The 20109-nt window shown below is 39.0% G+C and overlaps 1 protein-coding gene across 2 annotated transcripts in view; it reads right to left on the bottom strand.

Moving 5' to 3' along the window:
- Positions 1 to 1088: 1088 nt before the first annotated feature.
- The window catches only part of LOC140466953 (peroxisomal succinyl-coenzyme A thioesterase-like), a 54136-nt gene continuing 35115 nt past the window's right edge, over positions 1089 to 20109 (bottom strand). For both annotated transcript variants that reach the window (XM_072562823.1, XM_072562822.1), the window contains 4 exons: positions 13731 to 13824; positions 7848 to 7928; positions 7605 to 7746; positions 1089 to 6114 (listed from right to left, as the gene is read on the bottom strand). In XM_072562823.1, coding sequence (XP_072418924.1) covers positions 5981 to 6114; positions 7605 to 7746; positions 7848 to 7928; positions 13731 to 13824 — 451 coding nt within the window. In that variant the 3' untranslated portion in view covers positions 1089 to 5980. The remainder of the gene's footprint in view (positions 6115 to 7604; positions 7747 to 7847; positions 7929 to 13730; positions 13825 to 20109) is intronic.

Genomic DNA, 20109 nt, shown 5'->3' on the forward strand with positions numbered 1-20109 from the left:
AAGAAATAGCTACCTGTACATGGAAGAGGGTGTTCCATGCTGCCATCTCTCTCTCTCTCTCTCCTGTAAGACCCTGTGTTTGATTTTTACCTTTTGTGCCAAGGGGTGTTTATGAAGATTGTTGCAAGTATTGGGAACAGCATCATTAAGTTGTTATGATCTGTTGGGTTTTCAGATAGGTTAAATATTGCAGCATCACATTGCAGCTGCACAGGACACTGGTGAGGCCATTTTTGGAATACTGGTACAATTTTGGGCACCCTGCTATATGAAGGATATTATTAATTGGAAAGGTGCAGAAAAGATTTACAAGGATGTTACCAGGACTGGTGGGTTTGAGTTACAAGGAGAGGCTGGAACCTTTTTCTCCCTTGGAGAAGAGAGGTTGAGGGTATCTTTAGAGAGGTTTATAAAGTCATGAGAGGCATAGATAAGGTAAATAGCAAAGGTTTTTTTTCCCCACAGGGGAGTTCAAAACTAGAGCGCATGGTTGGAGGGGGAAGATTTAAAAGGGATCTGAGGGGCAATGTGTTCACACAGAAGGTGGTGCATACACTGAATGAACTGCCAGAGGAAGTGATTGATGCAGGTACATATACAATATTTAAAAAAACATTTGGACAACTACATGAATAGCAAAGGTTTAAAAGAATATAGGTCAAATGCAGGCAAATGGGACTATATAGTTTGTGAAACTTAATTGACATGGACAAGATGGACTGAAGGGTCTATTTCCATGCTGGATGACTCTATGACTTGAAGAGCAGAAGATTGCATGAGCAAAGTTGATGTAGCTTATGATCTAGCCTGATGGAACTCATTCAACAAAAATACTAAACACAATCCAAAAATTCTGCCGGAATAATTTCCACTCCATGTTGCATTTATCATAGATATCAATGCAATGCATCTTCAACAGCCTGTAGTTGTAAATGCAATAAAAGATTTAAAGTAGGAAGACGTCTATTTAAAAAGTCTATTGTTGATAGCTGTAAATAATTCTATGTAATCACAAAAATTGACAAAACTGCAAATCATCAAAATAAATAATCAAATTGTTCCATGTTGTAGTAATCATTTTACTGCACTGAAATTCAAAATTTTATTTTGATGTTAATACAGAATGAAAAGCATCTTCATTCAAATCATAATACAATTAAAATATCTATTTCTGGCATTTATAATTGCACAATCCAACATTCCCCATGTGTAATCATATCACATTCATACTAATGGGTGACTTGCGAGAAAATAAATTATGAAATTATATTTATCTTCCAGAAAAAACAGCACACAAAATATTGATTTTTTATCTGAAAGCTATTCACAACTGAAGCAGCACAGGTTGATTTCATAATTACTTTCAAACAGGATCATGGTTAACTTACTGCCATCAAAATATTTAGAAACGCAATTTATGCAATCAATTTATTCAGCAACAGATTTAAATAACTGAACTAAATTTGGGAACTGAGTAGTCATGGGTCACGATACTTAAGAATTACAGGCAAAAAGGAAAAGAAAGTAGTATAGTGCTTTCATTATGTGATGAAATCGGGACATTAAAGAGAGATCTTGGATCATAGCTTGCCTTTACTGGTTAGCGCATTGAGTATAGGAATTGGGAGGTCATGTTGCAGCTGTACAGACAATTGGTTAGGCCACTGTTAGAATACTGCCTGCAATTCTGGGTCTCCCTCCTATCAGAAGGATGTTGTGAAACTTGAAAAGGTTCAGAAAAGATTTAGAAGGATGTTGCCAGGGTTGAAAGGTTTGAGCTTACGGGGAGACACTAAGTAGGCCAGAGCTATTTTTCCTGGAGCAGAGGTTGACCTTAGAGATTATAAAATCATGAGAAGCATGGATATGATAAATAGATAAGGTCTTTAGCCTGGGGTGGAGGAGTCCAAAACCAGAAGGCACAGGTTTAAGGTGAGAGGGAAAAGATTTAAAGAGACCTAATGGCAACTTCTTTTACACAGAGGGTGGTGTGTGTATGGAATGGAATGAGTTGCCAGAAGTGGTAGAGGCTAGTACAATTACAACATTTAAAAGGAATCTGGATGGGTTTACGAATAGGTTGGGTTTGGGCTAAATGCTGGAAAATAGGACAAGATTTATTTAGGATATCTGGTTGGCATGAATGAATTGGACCAAAAGGGTCCGTTTCCCTGCTGTGTATTTTTTTTGACTCTAAAGGATCAAGATGTAGAATCTGTTTGGGTGAAATTGAGTGACTGCAAAGGACAGCAAAAAAATTGGTGGGAATTGTTTTATAGGTCACCAAACAATAATCGTGTTTGGGCATAGTATGAATTAAGAAATTAGGGATGTATGTAAATGTAGATAATACATAATGGGAGGCTTCAACTTATTTATGGACTGAATAAATATTCTGCAATGTGGTGGGGGATAAATTCCTGGAGTATGTTTGAGACGGATTTCTGGAACAGTATGTTCAATAATCAACTACGGAATCAGGCTAATTTAGCCTGAGTAATAAGTAATCAGAACTTGAGAAGGCACTAACTATAATATGAATTTCATCTCAAGTTTGAATGTGATATGGTTTATTTTGAAACTAGGGTCTTAAATCTGAATGAGAGAACTTGATGGAATAGGGGTAAGTCGGCAATGGCAGAGTTAAAAAAACAAAGATTTGACAATAGACTGGCCATCAGTAGTATTTAAGGAAAAAAACCCAGCAAGAAACAAAGGAAGCTATAAAAGTCCCTTTAGTTACATGGAAAGGAGTAAATCTGCAGGCCAAATGTAAGTCCATTACAGTTGGAGGCAGAATTTACAATGGAGAACAGAGAAACAGAGGAGAAGCTATGGTTACTTAGGGTGTGTTCACAGAGGAAGATACCTAAAATCTCCTACAGTTACAAGCCAAACCTAGTCAGAAAAAAAAAGCAGAAAGACATAACATTTCCTAAATGCTGAGGGCATTGGAAGTCTGGCGCTCAAACGGGTGTCCTTGATCACGAGTTGCTAAATACTAGCACGCTGATGCACCAAGATAAGGAAGGCAAATGGCATGGATTTGAGTACAAAAATAAAGATGTCTTGCTCCAGTTCTGTAGAACATTGGGGAGACCACACCAGGCACACTATGCAGAGCTCTAGTAAATAGATGCTCACCGCTAATCCCGGAGACTAATCCCTGGGATGGTGGGCCTGCCTTGAGGACAGACTGAGAAAACTGGGCCTGTATTCTCTACAGTTTGAAGACCGAGAGATGGCCTATTTGAAACTTACAATATCTTTAGAGAGCCTGACTAGCTGGATGTAGATCGGGCGTAACCCCTGGCTGGCCAGTCTAGATCTATAGGATGTCATCTCAAAATAAATGGTAAGCCATTTAAGACTGAGATGAGGAAGAATTACTTCACTCAGATGGTGGTGAACACCTGGAGTTTTCTACTTCAGAGCGATGTGGAACTCAATCACTAAGCATGTTCAAAGCATGAATTGCTAGACTGCTGATGACATCAGGGAATATGAAGATAGTTTGTGGAAAGTGGCATTGAGTTAGATGATTAACTATTCTCTATTTGAATAGCAGAATAACCTCACAGGGCTGAATGCCCTATTCATGTTCTTATGAACCAGACAGTATAGAAGTTAATTTGGCAATTATGTAGCTAACTTAGTGTTGTAATGCATGCACAGGATCACATTACAGGGCTCCAGCAACAGATAATGGTAGTGAACGGTGACAGGTTAGTTAAATCACTGATAGATGAGCTAATACTAAAGGCAATGGTGTTGTACTGTGATGGTGATAGTGTAATGTAGTGAACCAGTGAGGCAGAAGATGATTAGGTTAGGAAGACAAAGGAAGCCAGTATGATTGGGTTTGCTAATGCTATCAGATAAACTGCAGAGAAACAAAGGTCTTGTGGGCAGATAGGGAAGACATTGTCTGGCTGTCACAGCTTTGATTTTGCAAGATTAAAGTGTAATTTTGTGAAGGATTTCCTGCATCTCCTGGTAATTTTTTTTTTTTTTTTTACAGAATATTGAATGATTCTTCCACAACAACAGTTATCTTCATGAGAAAGAGGGAAAAAGGTATATTTGTGAAAAGTTGATGCTTATACTATTTGAATTTGTGGGGACTTCTCTAATTTGTTTCCTGTCATTAATAAGTTGTACATCATTGATGCCTGTTTAATGCATCACAAAAATATACTTCACTATGGATGCAGAACTGATGACATATATCATTCTAGTTAAAACACCAGCATTTGAACCCCTAACATAAAATTAGAGTTTCCTTATTGTCTTGATCTCTAAGTACATAGTTTAAGATAAACTTCTGATTAAGATAAAGGTGCCAGGGTAAGTTGAGAAGCAAATCTTTTATATAGGACCTTTGTCTGAATAGGCACAGTCAGCAAAAGCACGCCAATTATGCTGAACTGTTTTAATACATTGGGAAGGGCTCTGCTATTATGACTATTTTTGGGCACCACTCATTAAGGAGAATGTCAAGGCCTAAGAGAACTTGCAGAATACCAATAGGGTTGAAAGGCTTCAGTTATAAGGAAAAAGCAGAGCAAACAGGATTGTTCTCCTTCTAGCTGAGAAAGTTAAGAGGACATGTGAAACAGGTGGCTAAAATCATGAAAATCTTGATCATGTAAATAAAAGAAACCATTTCCAAAGGTAGATGGGTTAGCAACCAAAAGATAGAGATTTAAGCTAACTGCCAAAAAGATCAAAATGATTTGGATGAGAATACAGGAGGCATGGTTAGTAAGTCAGCAGATAACACCAAGATTGGTGGTATAGTGGACAGTGAAGAAGGTTATCTAAGATTACAAAGAGATCTTGATCAATGGGCTGAAGAGTGGCAGATGGAATTTAATTTGGATAAATGTGAGGCATTATATTTTGGTAAAACAAACAAAGACAAGACTTATACAATTGAAGATAGGGCCTTGGAATGTGTTATAGAGATTCAGGTCCATAATTCTTTGAAGGTTGTATCACATAGCAATAGGGTGGTTAAGACAGCATTTGGCACACTTGCCTTCATTGCTCAGCGCTTAACGTAACATTCCAATTTATATACTTAGAGGTTGTAGAGGATTCTTCAGGAGTAGTGTCCCCTGTTCTGGTTTCCCTGTTCCAGGAAGGATATTATTAAGCTGGAGAGAGTTCAGAGGAGGTTTACCAGGATGTTGTCAGGACTGGAGGGCTTAAGTTATAAAGGAGAGGCTGAATAGGCTGTGCCGTTTTCAGTGAAGCATACGAGGTTGAGGGGTGTCCTTTGTTAAATCATTCGTATAGACCAGCTGTAGGTGTTTTTAAAATGGGGGATTTCAAGACTAGAGGACATATTTTTAAGGCAAAAGGAGAAAGATTTAAAAAAGACATGAGGGGCAATTTTATTTTTTTATAACACAGACAATGTGTGGACTGAACATGGAAAGGAAGTGGTGGATGCAGGTACAGTTATAACATTTAAAAGTGATCTGGATAAGTACATGAATAGGAAATGTTTGGAGAGATAGGGGCCAAATGCAGGCAGGTGGGATTAGTTTGTTTCTGTGTTGTGTGACTTTATAACAGTGATAACATTTTTTTTTAAAACATGATTGTTTGTAGTGATTTGATATCTTGTCTTTCTAAAACACTGCGAAATTGAATTTCACAATTGCTTTCAAACAGAAATGCTGCATCTGGGCAAAAAGAAGATTAGTGGGATTACTTAAATAATTCTTTCAAAGAATCTACACAGTCACAATGGGTTGAAGTGCAGCCTTCTTCTGTGCTGTATGGAATCTAGGATTCTCAAAGACAAAATGACAGATTTCACTCAGGAAACATAATATAAAGCAGAAGAACAATCACCCAATAGACAAGTAGTTTTAGGATTATTTCTTCTGATCAAGAGAAGACATGATTGATAAAGTCTCTTGATACTGATATACAAAAAAAAAGAAAAAAAAAGGATATTCTCTCCTCCTCACAGTTTGGATTGAGTGACAGCAACTGGGTGGTGAGACACAAGGTGCTCTTCTAGAAATACAAGGATCTTTTTCCAGGAATCCTCTTGAGCATCCGAGTGAGGTTTAGCTTCTCCTCCCCACAAAACAGTCACTAGAAGTGTAAAATGAGGAATATTAGTTAGTAGATTTTGGGAGGTTAGATCTGTAGTATGATTGGGAGGTGAATAACTAAATAAATTCTCACAACTACCACTTATGTTATTTTTCTTAGATCCTTATTGTAGAAAGACCTGCAATTTGGATCCTAGATGGGATTATTGCAAAACAGAAAGTAAATGTTTTTAGAATTTCCATATTATCTTTCAGTACAGAGACTGAGATATATTTCCAGATTTGTTTCAGAAAGCTGTTTTGCTTTGAGGCACTGAATAATAATGGCTTCTATAGCAAGCAGGACAAATGGATCCTCTCCGAAGTCTTTAGTTAATTAACAGTCCTGCACTTCCAATTTGCTTCTACAGCAAGCAAGCCCAAAACATGTGGTAGTTTGGATGTATGCACGCAATTATATTTTAAGATAAAGTAAATTCAGAGGAAGTAACTTTTGCACACATTAGAGACCTTCAGAAAATTGTTCTAAGTTCATCAAAGACTCTTCAATTGGGAGGGCACAGATCATTGCTGAAAATGTGTTGCTGGAAAAGCGCAGGAGGTCAGGCATCATCCAAGGAGCAGGAGAATCGACGTTTCTGGCACAAGCCCAAATTCCTGAAGGGCTCATACCCGAAACGTCGATTCTCCTGCTCCTTGGATGCAGCCTGACCTGCTGCGCTTTTCCAGCAACACATTTTCAGCTCTGATCTCCAGCAACTGCAGTCCTCACTTTCTCCACACCCTGGAATATAAGGAACTGGAATATGAAAATGTTTGAAAATTCTGGGAATAAGGATTGGTTACATGTGATTTCTGGGAGTTGTGTTCAATAGTAATTGCTAAAAGTTCACAGTTAGATGTGTGTTGTGGTTCACAAAGTGTTTCCAAAGTCAACTGACATTTGGAAAAAATGCAAGCAAAAACTTTGAAGGCAGACAAGGGGTAGTTTTAAGGCCTGTTATTGCTGGACAGAGTTTATTGAACTAGACAGAGTTGATAGAGTCTTGTTTGTTCTGGATTACATTAATAAAAAGAAACAAATTGATCATTTTGCTGATTAAATTAAAAAATGTATACTTTCAGTACAGCTCATGGACTTGATTTCCCCCTTGGTTGAATTGTAATAATGCTAATTGTGCATACAATGTAAATTTATATTTAATTGCAGAAGGGAATAGAAAGCTCAATTAATTTGCCAAAACAAAACTGGATGGATTCGAGGGAAATAAAGTTTTAGGGCTTCACAGATAAGATAGGATAACGAAACTAAATGAAATGAATTGCTTAAACAGAGAATTAGCATGGACTTGAGAATCAAATGGCCTCCTGTATCATAACAGTACCATTTCATAATGTGCAGAATATTATCTTAGGGTCTAACAAATGGGGACAACACCATCTAAAATTATTTGAGTTATTGAACTGTTTGGAATATAAAGTGGTGCATCAGTGGCCAGTGTGTTACTTCTATTTTTGGTGCAGGCTTACCCGCTTTGTCTGAAGAAGGCACCTTAAACTTAGATTTTCTGAAGTGGGGGCTATATGGAGGCTCAATCAGATGTCCAGTCTGAGGGTATGCCAGTGTTGTGAGTAAGTGTTCCTTTCCTGCAGCTTTCAGCACCTTCTGGATCTGAATTGGAAAACGTACATTTGTAATACTCTGTATTCACCATTAAAATCACAACACAAACCAATTAATTAACTGTGAAAAAAAGAAGAATACCCATCTACCTCCACAGCCGATTCAGGTGCAGGCCAGTTCTGATCATCTTCTCCAAAAATAAGCATCATGGGGCATTTGATTTTATCAACCTGTTTATGAGTGAAGAGTTAACAGTATATTCATGAGAATGAATTGCTGGAATAAGATCTTAGAGGTGTAAAAAAAAAATACACAATTCTTTCACGTAACTGAGAAGTAGGACGACTGCCAGGTAATACCTTGGAAGCTACCTTATCTCAGAAATTTCTCTACATTTGTTTCCCTTAAAAATATTTTCAAATTTGTTTAAGCATGGATCTTTAAACATTAATTTGTGCAACAAATGCCATTAAAACTTGTGTTCCAGTAGATAAAATTCACTTTAAATTTTGATTCTTCAAATATGTATGCAACTGAGCTCTACAAATCAAAATTATGATTTGATTTTAGTTCATAATAGACAGGTAGCCAATTTACAAATTTGAAACAATCAACCTATGCAGATGAGGTTTCTGGAAGAAATGTTTTACTTTGTTAAATGCCTGCTAGAAGTTGATGAAGAAGACCAGAAGTCTATCTTTAATCAGTTTTAAATTATTTATTCCCAAGTGAAACATTACAAATGGACAGTTCTTAAATCTACACTCCAACAATGATATTTTTAGATTTAAAGAAAAAAAAAATTAACATGTCTGGATGGGCCATGACACACCTCAAAAGGGATCCTGAGCTGGGATATGAATTTGGATTGAAGATCTAGACCCCTCTTAAGGGGCCTTTTGTTTCGAAAGTGGTCAAAACAATCATTGGAATGCGGTCTGTATAAAGCAAGGTTATCAGTTTATTAAATTAAGGCAACTTGATGCAATTCTGTCCAGCAACACAGAGGTTAAAGCTTCTGTGCTCCATGGTGAAACTGCACAAGTACATTCGAAAATTATTTATATGGCTTATAAGAGGCAGCACAGCCTTAATTTCAAGAAAAGACCAATCAAATGTAATAAGGTGACAAGATTTACAACAGGTTAATCCAATGATATTTCCTGCAAAAGGGTTCTTAATTGCAAGGAAAGTCCAGATCAACTGTAATAAGGTGACATGATTTACAGCAGGCTAATCCAATGATATTTCCTGAGAAACAGATTGTTTAACACACAAAATCATCCCATACTTGCTAGATCAAGATTAGTTCAAATACCAGATCAGATGATTTGGTCTTATGATTCATATTATGAAAACTCCATTGTTTTCTCTTATCTCAACCATCTCAGCAAAGCATCAGTTCAAGTTCACAGTGTCAAAGAAAATTCTAAAGCAATTTTGTGGTCAATAAAATCTACATATAATTGTTGCTTCTGACATCAACCTAAATTCAAAATTTTAGATCCTCAAACATCTGGTCTAGAGATAGGGACAACACTACGGTGACAAAACTTATTGTTTCTTTATATTTTTGACAAATTGTTTGGACATGATATAACTGACTTTCATGTCCATCATATCAAATGTCAAAAAAAAAATCATCTAATTGGTGTCATTCACCTGCATATCTTAACCTTATTTTTAAAATACACTGTTCATTGTATAAATTCTAATATAGCATACGCTTCTTTCCTGCGTTTATAACTTGACAAATTTCCATAAACATATTAAAGATTCTTATTAGACAAAATCTACGTCTGTATATTCAACATATAAGGCAACACATTCTTTCAAAGGATAATTAGTCATAAACAACAAATGCCAGTGATACTGATATCCTCTGAATGAATAAACAACTGTAATCTGGCAATGAATTTCAAAAATCTCAATATTCACTGGCAAGATGTAGGAGCAGAAGTTAGCCAATCTGCCATTGGACTAGTTGGTGAATCCTCAACTCACTTTCCTAGCTTTTCCCCACAACCCTCGATTCCCTTATTGATATAAGATTATTCAAGGCTGAGATAGATATTTTAATGACCTAGCAGCAACAACTCTCTGTAGTAAAGATTCATTGCTCCCTGACAGAAGAAATGTCTCATCTCTATTCTAAAAAGGTGACCCTCTACTCAGATTATTCCCTCTGGTCCTAGACTCTCCCAGAAGTAAACAATCTCTACCCACCTACTCTATTACACCTCCTAAGAATCTTGCATGTTTAAATAAGGTCACCTTTCATACTTCTAAACTCCACTAAGTATATGTCCAACTTACTGAACCACTCCCCATCAGACAATCCTACTACACCTAGAATAAACCTAGTGACTTTTCTAAGGACTCCCTCCAATTGTCATTCAGCTTTCCCCTTTAGCTAATGAAGGATGTATGTTGAGAGTGGGACTTGAATCTACACCTCTAGAAAGGGACCAGAATCAGCAAGGCTTCAGCAAGACGTGGAACGACACACTTTGAATCTGACCTTAGACCTTTATCATCTTAACAAAAGGTGTGCAATGAGGACAACCTCTCTCAAATGTCAGCAAAACCAAAGAACTGATCATTGAAAGAAAGGAGGCAAACATGCCTTCGCCTATATCAACGAAGCTGAGGTTGAGAGGGTGGAGAGCATCAAGTTCCAAGGATCGATGATAAATGACAACCTGTTCTGGATTCCCATGCAGATGGAATAGTCAAAAATGCACAACAAAGCCTGTTCTTCCTCAGGAAATTTGCAAAGTTCACAAGGATCTTCAACATTTACAGATGCACCATTGAAAGCATACTGTCCAGGTGTGTAACAGCCTGGTATGGCAAATGCTTTGCCCAGGAATGTAAGAAACTACAGAAGGTTGTGTGCACATCCCAGACCATTACGGAAACCAACTTCCCACCCACGGACTCCATTTACACGACCGATTGCTGCAGAAGGGCTGCCAAAATCCTCAAAGACCCATTGCACACAAACAATGCTCTCCTACAACCTCTTCCATCAAGAAGATACAGGTACTCGGACGCACATACCACTAGGTTCAGGAACAACCTCTTTATGGCTGTTATTAGACAGATGAATGGACTAACTTCCAATAATGCTGATCTTGCCTAGTGCACGTTCTGTGTGACATAACCTGTATGCCTCTAAGTTTTTTTCACCCTATAATCTGTAAGTACTCCTTGTAAACAAAGCTTTTCACTGTACTTAAGAACACGTGACAGTGAATAAATCAAATGAGATCAAATAATAGCTTGTATTTATACATACCTTTAACATAATAATAAAACAAAAGTCCAAAAGAGAATTGCAAAGAGGTTTTGACATCAAGTCCTAAAAGTAGATTTTTGGACAGATGACCAAAATCTCGTTAAATAGGCAGGTAATGAGATATGGCTTAAAGAAGAATAGAGAGGCATACAATTAAAGAGGCTTTAGGAGGTAATATCAGAGCTTCAAGCCAAGAAAGCTGAAAGGACAGTCAATTATGGAGCAACTAAAGTCTGGGATATTCAAGAATACAGAAACCGTAGGAGATCAGAGATGGGATAGCGCAAGAGCATGGAAGGACTTGAAAGTCAGGAAGGGAAATTTAAACCAATGTTACTGAACCAGAAGCCAATGTAAGTGTATATGCACATGACACAATGATATGACAAGAGAATTGCATGAATTAGAAATGAACATCAGAGCTGTGGATGTCCTCAAGTTTGTGTAGTCTGGAAGAAGGTAAGCCAGCCACAAACACAATGTTACATCCAGACCAGACAATTTCAGCAGATGAGCTTTAATGTGAATGGAGTCACAAAGGTGGACAAAGACGGTCTTTTTATATTATATTTTCTAATCACCTCTGGAGCAGGTGTGACTTATACCTGGGCCTCTTGAATCAGAGAGGGAGGGATAGTATTACGGCACCACAAGTACTCCTCACAAAGCTGATTGGAAGTTCATCTTAATGTCAAATATGGGAGTTATTCCTTATTCTGAATTCATTAATCATTAACATCTTGGGAATCCCAACTGATCAGAAATGCAAAACAGAGGCTGAAAACCACATGGAAAGTAACTCATTTCCCAGCCCAGCAAGATAAAAGTCAACAGCACAATGGAATGCTCTCCATTTGTCTAGAGAGGTGCAACTCCAACAACACTCAAGATGCTCAACAACATGGAATGCAAAGCAACCCACTTGACTGGCATCACATCCACCAGATTAAATACCCAAGTACCTCCTGACCTCTACTCTTCACCACTTATAAGATGCACCAAGGTTCCTTCAACAGCATGTTCCAATACCAGAGTAACAAGGGTAGGGGATACATGGAAGACCATTAGCTACATGAACCTCAGTCACACATTATCCTGGTTTGGAACTTTCTTGCTGTTACTTTAAGGAAAGATACTGGCACTGGACTAGCAATTTAGACACCCAGACTAATACTCTAGTGATATGGGTTCAAACTGCATCACAACAGTATCAGTAAATAGCACCTAGAGTTGAATGTTAGTCTCATAATGGTGACCATGAAATCATTGATTATTATGAAAACACAACTGGTTTATTTATAATCTTTAAGGAAATCTGCTGTCCTTAACTGGTCTGGACTACATGTAACTCCAGACCCACAGCAGGGTTACTAACTCCTAACTGCCCTTGAAATGCAAGTCACTCAGTTCAAGGACAATTAGGATGGATAACAAATATAGGCTGTCCCAGTAATATCTACACACTATGAGCGTATTAGGTTCACTGCTACTAGGTCAAAATTCTGGAATTTCCTAAAGCACCCAGGATGTAACCTGCTTCACACATCTTGGAGGTTCAAGAAGATGGTTCACCACCACCTTCTGAGTAACACTGGATAATAAATGCTATGCTTGCTAATGACGCTCCAAAGAATGATTAAAATATCAGAAGTCACACAACATCAGGTTATAGTCCAAAAGGTTTATTTGAAATCACAAGCTTTCGGAGCGTTGCACCTTCATCAGGTTCAAATAAACCTGTGACTTCTAATTTTGTCCAACCCAATTCAATACCACCACCTCCGCATCATGAATAAAAAGTGTATCTTTAGCACTGTTTTTATTACATTGTTTACAAGCGAGATTAATTGATCAAAACAAAGCCAACACCAAAGTTCTGTCACCAACACCTTTAAATTATCTACTGAAATCATTTCGTAACATGGCGTAGCTGCAAAGTGGCAGGTAAAACATACTGTCACAAAATTTATCAGATGACAAATTAATTACACTGGGATAAGGACGAAGTGTGTGGTCTATCAATGACAGCTTGCACTGTCAGTGGGAACATATCGCATTAACTTGGCAAGTAGGCATAAGTTCCAAATCTAAGCCTTCCTGTTCCATATCCTTGGAAACTCTACTCCTATATCATGTGGATTGAGGTTAGGGCAATTAATATTGCAAAGTTCTTATCTCATGACCCCAGTCTCTTTAGCTGTGAGAAATATGCTTGATCTGACATGCATTTTTAAAAAAATGTATGTTTGACAATCTGACAGTATTGGAGTACTACAGTGGAGATCACTCGGGTGATGGCCAGCATACCACCAATCATTGGCTAACATGCTGCTACAATAAATGACAGAAATGTCATTGATAAGACGGAACTTTCACCCATTACAAAACCTTAAAAAGGAGTCTGTTGCTTTCTTGTCCTTTCTGCCAGGCTTTTGCAAGAGATATCACAGCATACCAAGGGAACCATCAATTAATTACAGGGCCATGCATTCTCCAGGTCGACTAAATTTAGCGATATTAGATCTGAAATCCATAAGAAAGTCTCTGATTTATAAAAATGACAGGACCGCAGACAGTTAACAGTGTTAGTGATGTGGGACAAAAACAGAAATTGCTGGAAAAGCTCAGCAGGTCTGGCAGCATCATTTGGAGAGAAATTAGAATTAACGTTCTGGATTTCCTACTGAACTGTATGCATTTTACTATTGCTTTACATAGCAGAAACGTTTACCTGAACCATGCGCTTTGGATCATCTGGGAATGGCAAAGGAATATTTCTCCATATCACACTACCATCTTCTGTGATCTTAATTTTGTTTTCATCCCTAGGTGGGAGGCAAAAATAAAGTCAATGTGGACCGATATTAATGGAGTGCATTAGCTCTTTCTAGATCCACAACTTCACTAGTTGCAACAGAAGTTTAATTACTCTTACAACCAATTATGCTTAGCTTCTTTCTGTTGATTTTCTCCTTGCTAAGGTGGAGAGACCGAGTATTCTGGTGATTCTGAGACTAATGCCGTCAGGAGTTCTCAACTCCTGGCAGGGACACCCATGACAGCAAGATGGAGGGAAGGAACCAGGCAAAGTGTAATCCAAAGCACTAAATGACAATTCAGGCATACAATATTCATGTGAACACCTACAATGATAAATGAAGGCTGCAGCAGTAGGGGGATCTCCCGTTATTGAGGTTTCCTTGCCGCTGGAACTGGATCTGCTTCAGTCTGATGTGCAATAGCATTACCACATTGAAAGATGTCCTGCACAACGCGTCTACCTAGAGGCATTAAAATCCTCAACATGAATACAGAGCTCTGCAGTGATTGGCAAGAGGTGACAGAGACGGATTGTGAAAGATTAAGTCCCTAGTTTTGTACCAGTATGTAGGGGGTGGGGTTTGATTCAGTCACTTTTGCTCTTGGAATAATAACTGAAAAACATTTTGGTTGCTCTACATGATTGAGCTGCCCTCTTCACGATCTACTCACCCTATGTGAGGAAGGAGATAGGAAAAGCGCCCTAAAATGGTTTGTTCTGGAAACTACATCCAGCAGGCTCATCTACCTACAGGCGCAAAACCAAAGTCAAACTCCATTTCAGAACTTAGAATGTATAAAGACTAATGGGTAACAAACAAAACAGTTATGCAGTAAGGACAACCCATAACTCTAACACTTCAACTCTGTGTAAAAGACTTGAAGAGCATGCAAAAGGTAGCTGAGGGAAGAACATGGCAGTTACTCCTTCTTCTGCAGAGGAAAACCTGAGGATCACCCGAAGACATTTGAATTGAATTTACTATCAAGGACAAACACATCAAACAACTCTAAGCTCCTTGTTGACATCGACTATCAGCTCACGACTTTCCGTCTACAACTTACCAAGAACCAGCAGGTAAAGGTCATGACTGAATATGCTCCACCCTTAGTGCCACAGAGGAGTCCAAAGAAAGACTCTATTCCACCTTGGTCACCTTAGTTACCAATATTCCCAAGGAAGATAAAAATGTCATCCTTGGCACCTCAAATACCAGGGTTGGAAAGGATGCCCAACTCTGGAAAGAACTACAGGTATCCCCTGCTTTTCGAACGTTCACTCTATGCCACTTCACTTTTATGAAAGACCCACATTAGTACCTGCTTTCGCTAACCAAAAGATAATTTTCGCTTTACGAAAAAGCACATGAGCAGTAAGAGTGGCACTGCCAAGTGCCTTCCCCGGGAACTACACTCCGCATCAAGCCACCATAGGTTTAAACTGCGTCTGTGAGCATCTGTGCTTTATGTCTACTTATTTTGTGCATCCATTAGCAAGATGTATCCTAAGGTATCAGAAAAGCCTAAGAGAGCTCGTAAGGGTGTTATACTTAGCGTAAAATTGGACGTAATTAAGCATTTCGATCGTGGGTCAACGAAATAAAGGCATTGTGCGTGTGGTGAACTTGCTTGCGTCCACCATTCATACTATTTACACAAAGAGCGAAAGAATCTCTAAAGCTGCAGAAGTTACTATTGGTTCTGCTAGTAGCAAAGTGGTCTTTTTTAGTTGGCATCAGTAATGGATAAAATGGAAAGTTTATTGTTTGAGTGGATTAATGGGTGTACAAAGCGTGGTGTCCCGTTAAGTTATCTTATACTTAAGGAGAAATCAGTCACTGTTTTTAATAATCTAAAACAGAAAACCACTGGACGATGGTGATGAAAATGTTGTGAAATTGGAATTTAAAGGTAGTCATGGTGGTTTGATCAGTTTGAGGCGAGGGCTGCTTTATATCTTAAAGGTTACTAGAGAGTGTGCTTCAGCTGATAGTGAAGTTGCCAAGAAGTTCCCAGAAGAACTGAAGAAATAATTACAGAAGGTGATTACTCATATAAGCAAGCGTTTAATTGTGACAAAACTGGAATTTATTGGAAAAAAAATACTGCCGAGCAAGACATTTATTTCGACAGAAGAAAAGCAGGCTAAGGGGCAAGGTATCGAAGGACAGGTTTACCCTAATGCCTATTACTAATGCCACTGGCGATGCTGTCATTAGGCCTCTACTAGTATACCATTCAGAAAATCCATGGGCACTTAAAAGGCCTTGATAAGAATACTCTTCCTGTTGTGTTTCATTCACATCCAAGCAGTTGAAATACCCAATCAATTTTTTGAGTACAGTGAATAAATTAGTCCTTTTGTTGAAAAATACTGGCGAGAAAATAATCTTGTTTTTGTCGATAATTGTGCTGCAATACAATAAAACGCATTGCATTTTGTGTAAGTGCCATTGACAGACAGGGCAACTTTGAAGCATCTTTGCAAGAGATCTGGAAAACTACAATGTAAAATTGGGAATCGCCAACCTTGGATAGGCTAACAGTTTCGATGAAAAACGGGCTTTGGAGAAAACTGTATCCCGAAGCGGTGAACGATTTTAAAGGCTTCGAACCAACAACATTAAATATGGCAATGACGACTTTGGCTAAGGAGGCTGGGTTTGTGGAAGTTGACAAAGATGATGTTGAAGAGGTTTGGGCATCCCATGACCAAGAATTGGCAGATGAAGAGCTGATGTAATTGCAAGAGGAAAGGATACAAATTGAAACAAAATGCAATAGCTAATGGACCGAAAATAGTCATCCAGGATCTGAACGTGAAGCACTTGCATGAGATTCATGCTACGAGTACAGAAAAATATGACTTTAATTTTGAAAGGACACGTAGATTTAGGGCAGATTTGCACGATGTTTGGAGTGCCTACAAAGAATTATATGACAGAAAACTGCGTGAGGCCTAGCAGTCAAGCATACGGTCATATTTCAAGTCTTCCATATTAGCCACCACAGACGAAGAATCTCAACCTTCAACACAGAGGCAGGCAGACATAGAAGAAAGGGTAGATGTTAGTGACTTGCCTGCCCTTATGGATTCAGATGAAAATGACCCTCTTCTTCTCTCTCCTACAGCCCAGTATCCCACCACCCCTACCTCCAGTGTTATATGTTAGCATCAGCTTAAGTTTTGTTTGCTATTTGGTATGATTTGGTAGGTTTTTTTGGGGTCTGGGATGCTCAAAAATTTTTCCCATATAAATTAATGGTAATTGCTTCTTCACTTTATACCATTTTGGCTTACAAGAAGATTCATAGGAACGGTCTAATTTCAGGTAGTCGCGGTCACCTGTACCAGAAAGGAAGGAGTTGGGAATTGCAGCTTCAATTGTAACAGGATTCTCCTGCTCACTAAATGTGCAAAACACCAGCTGGTCCCCATTGTTTAGCCAAATAGACAAATTAAAGACTTTTTGGAGGCATCCATGATCAAAGCACTGATATGTGGTCAACTCTGTCATTGTTCATTCCCGAGACCAAAAGGGTGCCCTCATTACCAAAGCCATGATCAGTACACATGATATTTGGGCAGACCACCAGCTCATCCATTCCTCAATGTCCATTAAATGCCAGCAGAATTGACTGAAGATGAAAGAACAGTTCAGAAAGAATCTCAACATTAAGTTGCTTCAAAAGCCAAGCAGATTAGCAATCCTCCAACAATGCCTTCACCAAAATCTCCAGAGTTCTTTTTAACAGAGTGAAGGAAATCCGGAAACAGCTGGAGACAGCCAACATCTCATGCTGTGAAGACAGACCAGGAAGCACCAAGCATGGTTTGATGAGAAAGATATAATCATCCAAGACCTCACTGACATGAGGAAGAAATCTTTCCAGGCCTGGTGAAATAGCAACATCACAATTCATCAAACAGGAAAAGGTGGAGTTCAAACAAAAAAAAAAGAGGGGAATCAAGAACCAATGGTGGACTGTGAAAGCTAAGGTACTGCAACTCCTTACAGACATGCACAACACCCAGGGATTCTGCTGTGCCTCCAAGGAAACATTGATCCAGCACCCTTGGCCTCAAACTAGAGCACAGTAAGGTTGGAACCCTTTTGACAGACAGACAGAGAATCATCAGCCTCCAATGGAGAAAACACTTCAAAGAACACCTAAACCACAATACAATTGTCATCGAGGTTGTGTTTGAGGAAATTCCCAAGTTCCCATCAAAAGTGATCTTGCATTCTCATCCAGTATGGCTGAAGTTGAAGCAGCTATTAAACACATGGAAAACGGAGCAGGAGTAGACGAGATTCCAGCAGAGATTTTCAAACTTGGAGAAAAAGAGCTATTCCCAACTGTTCCTGAAAATCTAAGACAAAGAGGAACCCAGCTGATCTCAGTGATGTTTGCAATCTCAACTATCTTCAAGAAAGCAAATAAAGTGGACTGTCAGAACTACTAATGAAACTCCCTACTCTCTTTTGCCAGGAAGATCATTGCCTGAATTCTCAATAGGCACCTTCTCCTAGGAAGGAGATCTTCCTGAAAGCCAATGCTGCTTTTGACCAAATCATGCAACTATGGACTTGATTTTCATTGCTCAGCAATTCCAAGAGAAAGGCTTGGAGCCACACCAACCATGTGGCTTTCATCGATCTAACCAAAGCTTTTGACTCAGTCAGTTGGGAAGTGCTATGGAAGACCCTGTCAAAGGCCAGCTGTCCAGTGAAATTCATAAACATCCTCCATCTCGTCCATTACGTGATGCTGTCAGTAGAGTAGTCTTCACCAAAAGGGTGCCCTCATTACCAAAGCCATAGTCAGAAGCATTGAGGGCAAGTCAGGAATCAAGCAGGGTTGTGTGATTACCCCCAGCTTTTTATCCATCTTCATATCTTCAAGAACAAGCTTTCTTAATGTGGACATTGTCTACATGATGCATGGAAAACCGCAACCCCAAGTTGAAATCCAAGAAGAGAACAACATCTGCCTTGTGTAAGTTCAGTACATGGATCGCAATGGGATCTCTGCTCTCTTGGAAGAGAATCTTCAAGCCTTGCTCAATGCCTTCATGGAAGTAAACTGAAGAATTAGACTCAGCCTAAACCTGAAGACTCAAATCCTTTACAAACCCATCCAAGGTTAAGTTCCAGTCCATGCCTCCATTAAGATCAACGGAGAAATCCTCCCAGAATTTGAATATTTCCCTTACCTGGGAAACTACCTCTCATCTAAGGTGTCATCAATGCAGAAATTCAACATTGTATCCAATCCACGAGCACTGTCCACAAATGCCCAAGGATGAGAGTCATCAATGGCCATACATCCATGCTGATACCAACATCCTTGTGTATGATGCAGCAATCATTCTAATGCCTCTGTATGGCTCTGAAACTTGAACATACAAATGTAACCGTAATACCCCTAATGCTATGTGAGATGGATTCAATGCATCAGTTGGAAGGAAAGGTGTACTACCAGCACCATTCAAGCAGCTAATATCACCAGCATCAGTGCAATGATAATCCAAAACCAACACAGCTGGGCCAGCCACGTGCTTAGGATGCCTAAGTTCCAATTGCCAAAGCAAAGTCCAGCACACAAGCCAACCTTCCATTCATTGACTCCATCTATACTTTGCGCTGTCTTGGGAAGGCAGCCAATATGATCAAAGCTCTCTCCCACCCAGATTATAATCTCTCCCAACCTCTTCCGTCAGGCAGAACATTCAAAAGCTTAAATAAAAACAGATTCAAGAACAGCTTCTTCCCCATTGTTATTCAACTCCTGAAAGTTCCTCAAAATTTTAAATTTAATGTTGATCTCGCTCTTTTAACAGTGTCTTGGCAGCTGCAACATTGTATGCCTTGTTCTCGCTAAACAAAGCTTTTTACTGTACCTCGGTACATGTGACAATAATAAATCAAATGAAAACTTCTTCATCTAGCTTAAGGCAGGCCCTTGAATAAGATGAAGACAAAGGAAGCATTTCAAAGATTCCCTGAACGCTTCTCTCAAGAACTGCAACACAGATGCCAATGCATGGGACGGAGACCCTCATTCAGAAGAAACCAACTTGGAGGAAACTTCAGTATGGAGGGGCATGATTCTTCAGGAACACCCATCAGCAGAAGGAAGTACAAAAAAAGAACCGGAGAAAGGAATGCCAATGGTCTCAAGGACAAGGACAAACTCCACCTCCTGGAAACACCTGCCAAATTTGTAATCAGAAATGTGGTTCTCAGATTGGGCCCATCAGCCACACAAAGTCCCACAGAACCCAT

Source organism: Chiloscyllium punctatum, chromosome 44 (assembly GCF_047496795.1).
Source record: "Chiloscyllium punctatum isolate Juve2018m chromosome 44, sChiPun1.3, whole genome shotgun sequence".
Lineage (NCBI taxonomy): Eukaryota > Metazoa > Chordata > Chondrichthyes > Orectolobiformes > Hemiscylliidae > Chiloscyllium > Chiloscyllium punctatum.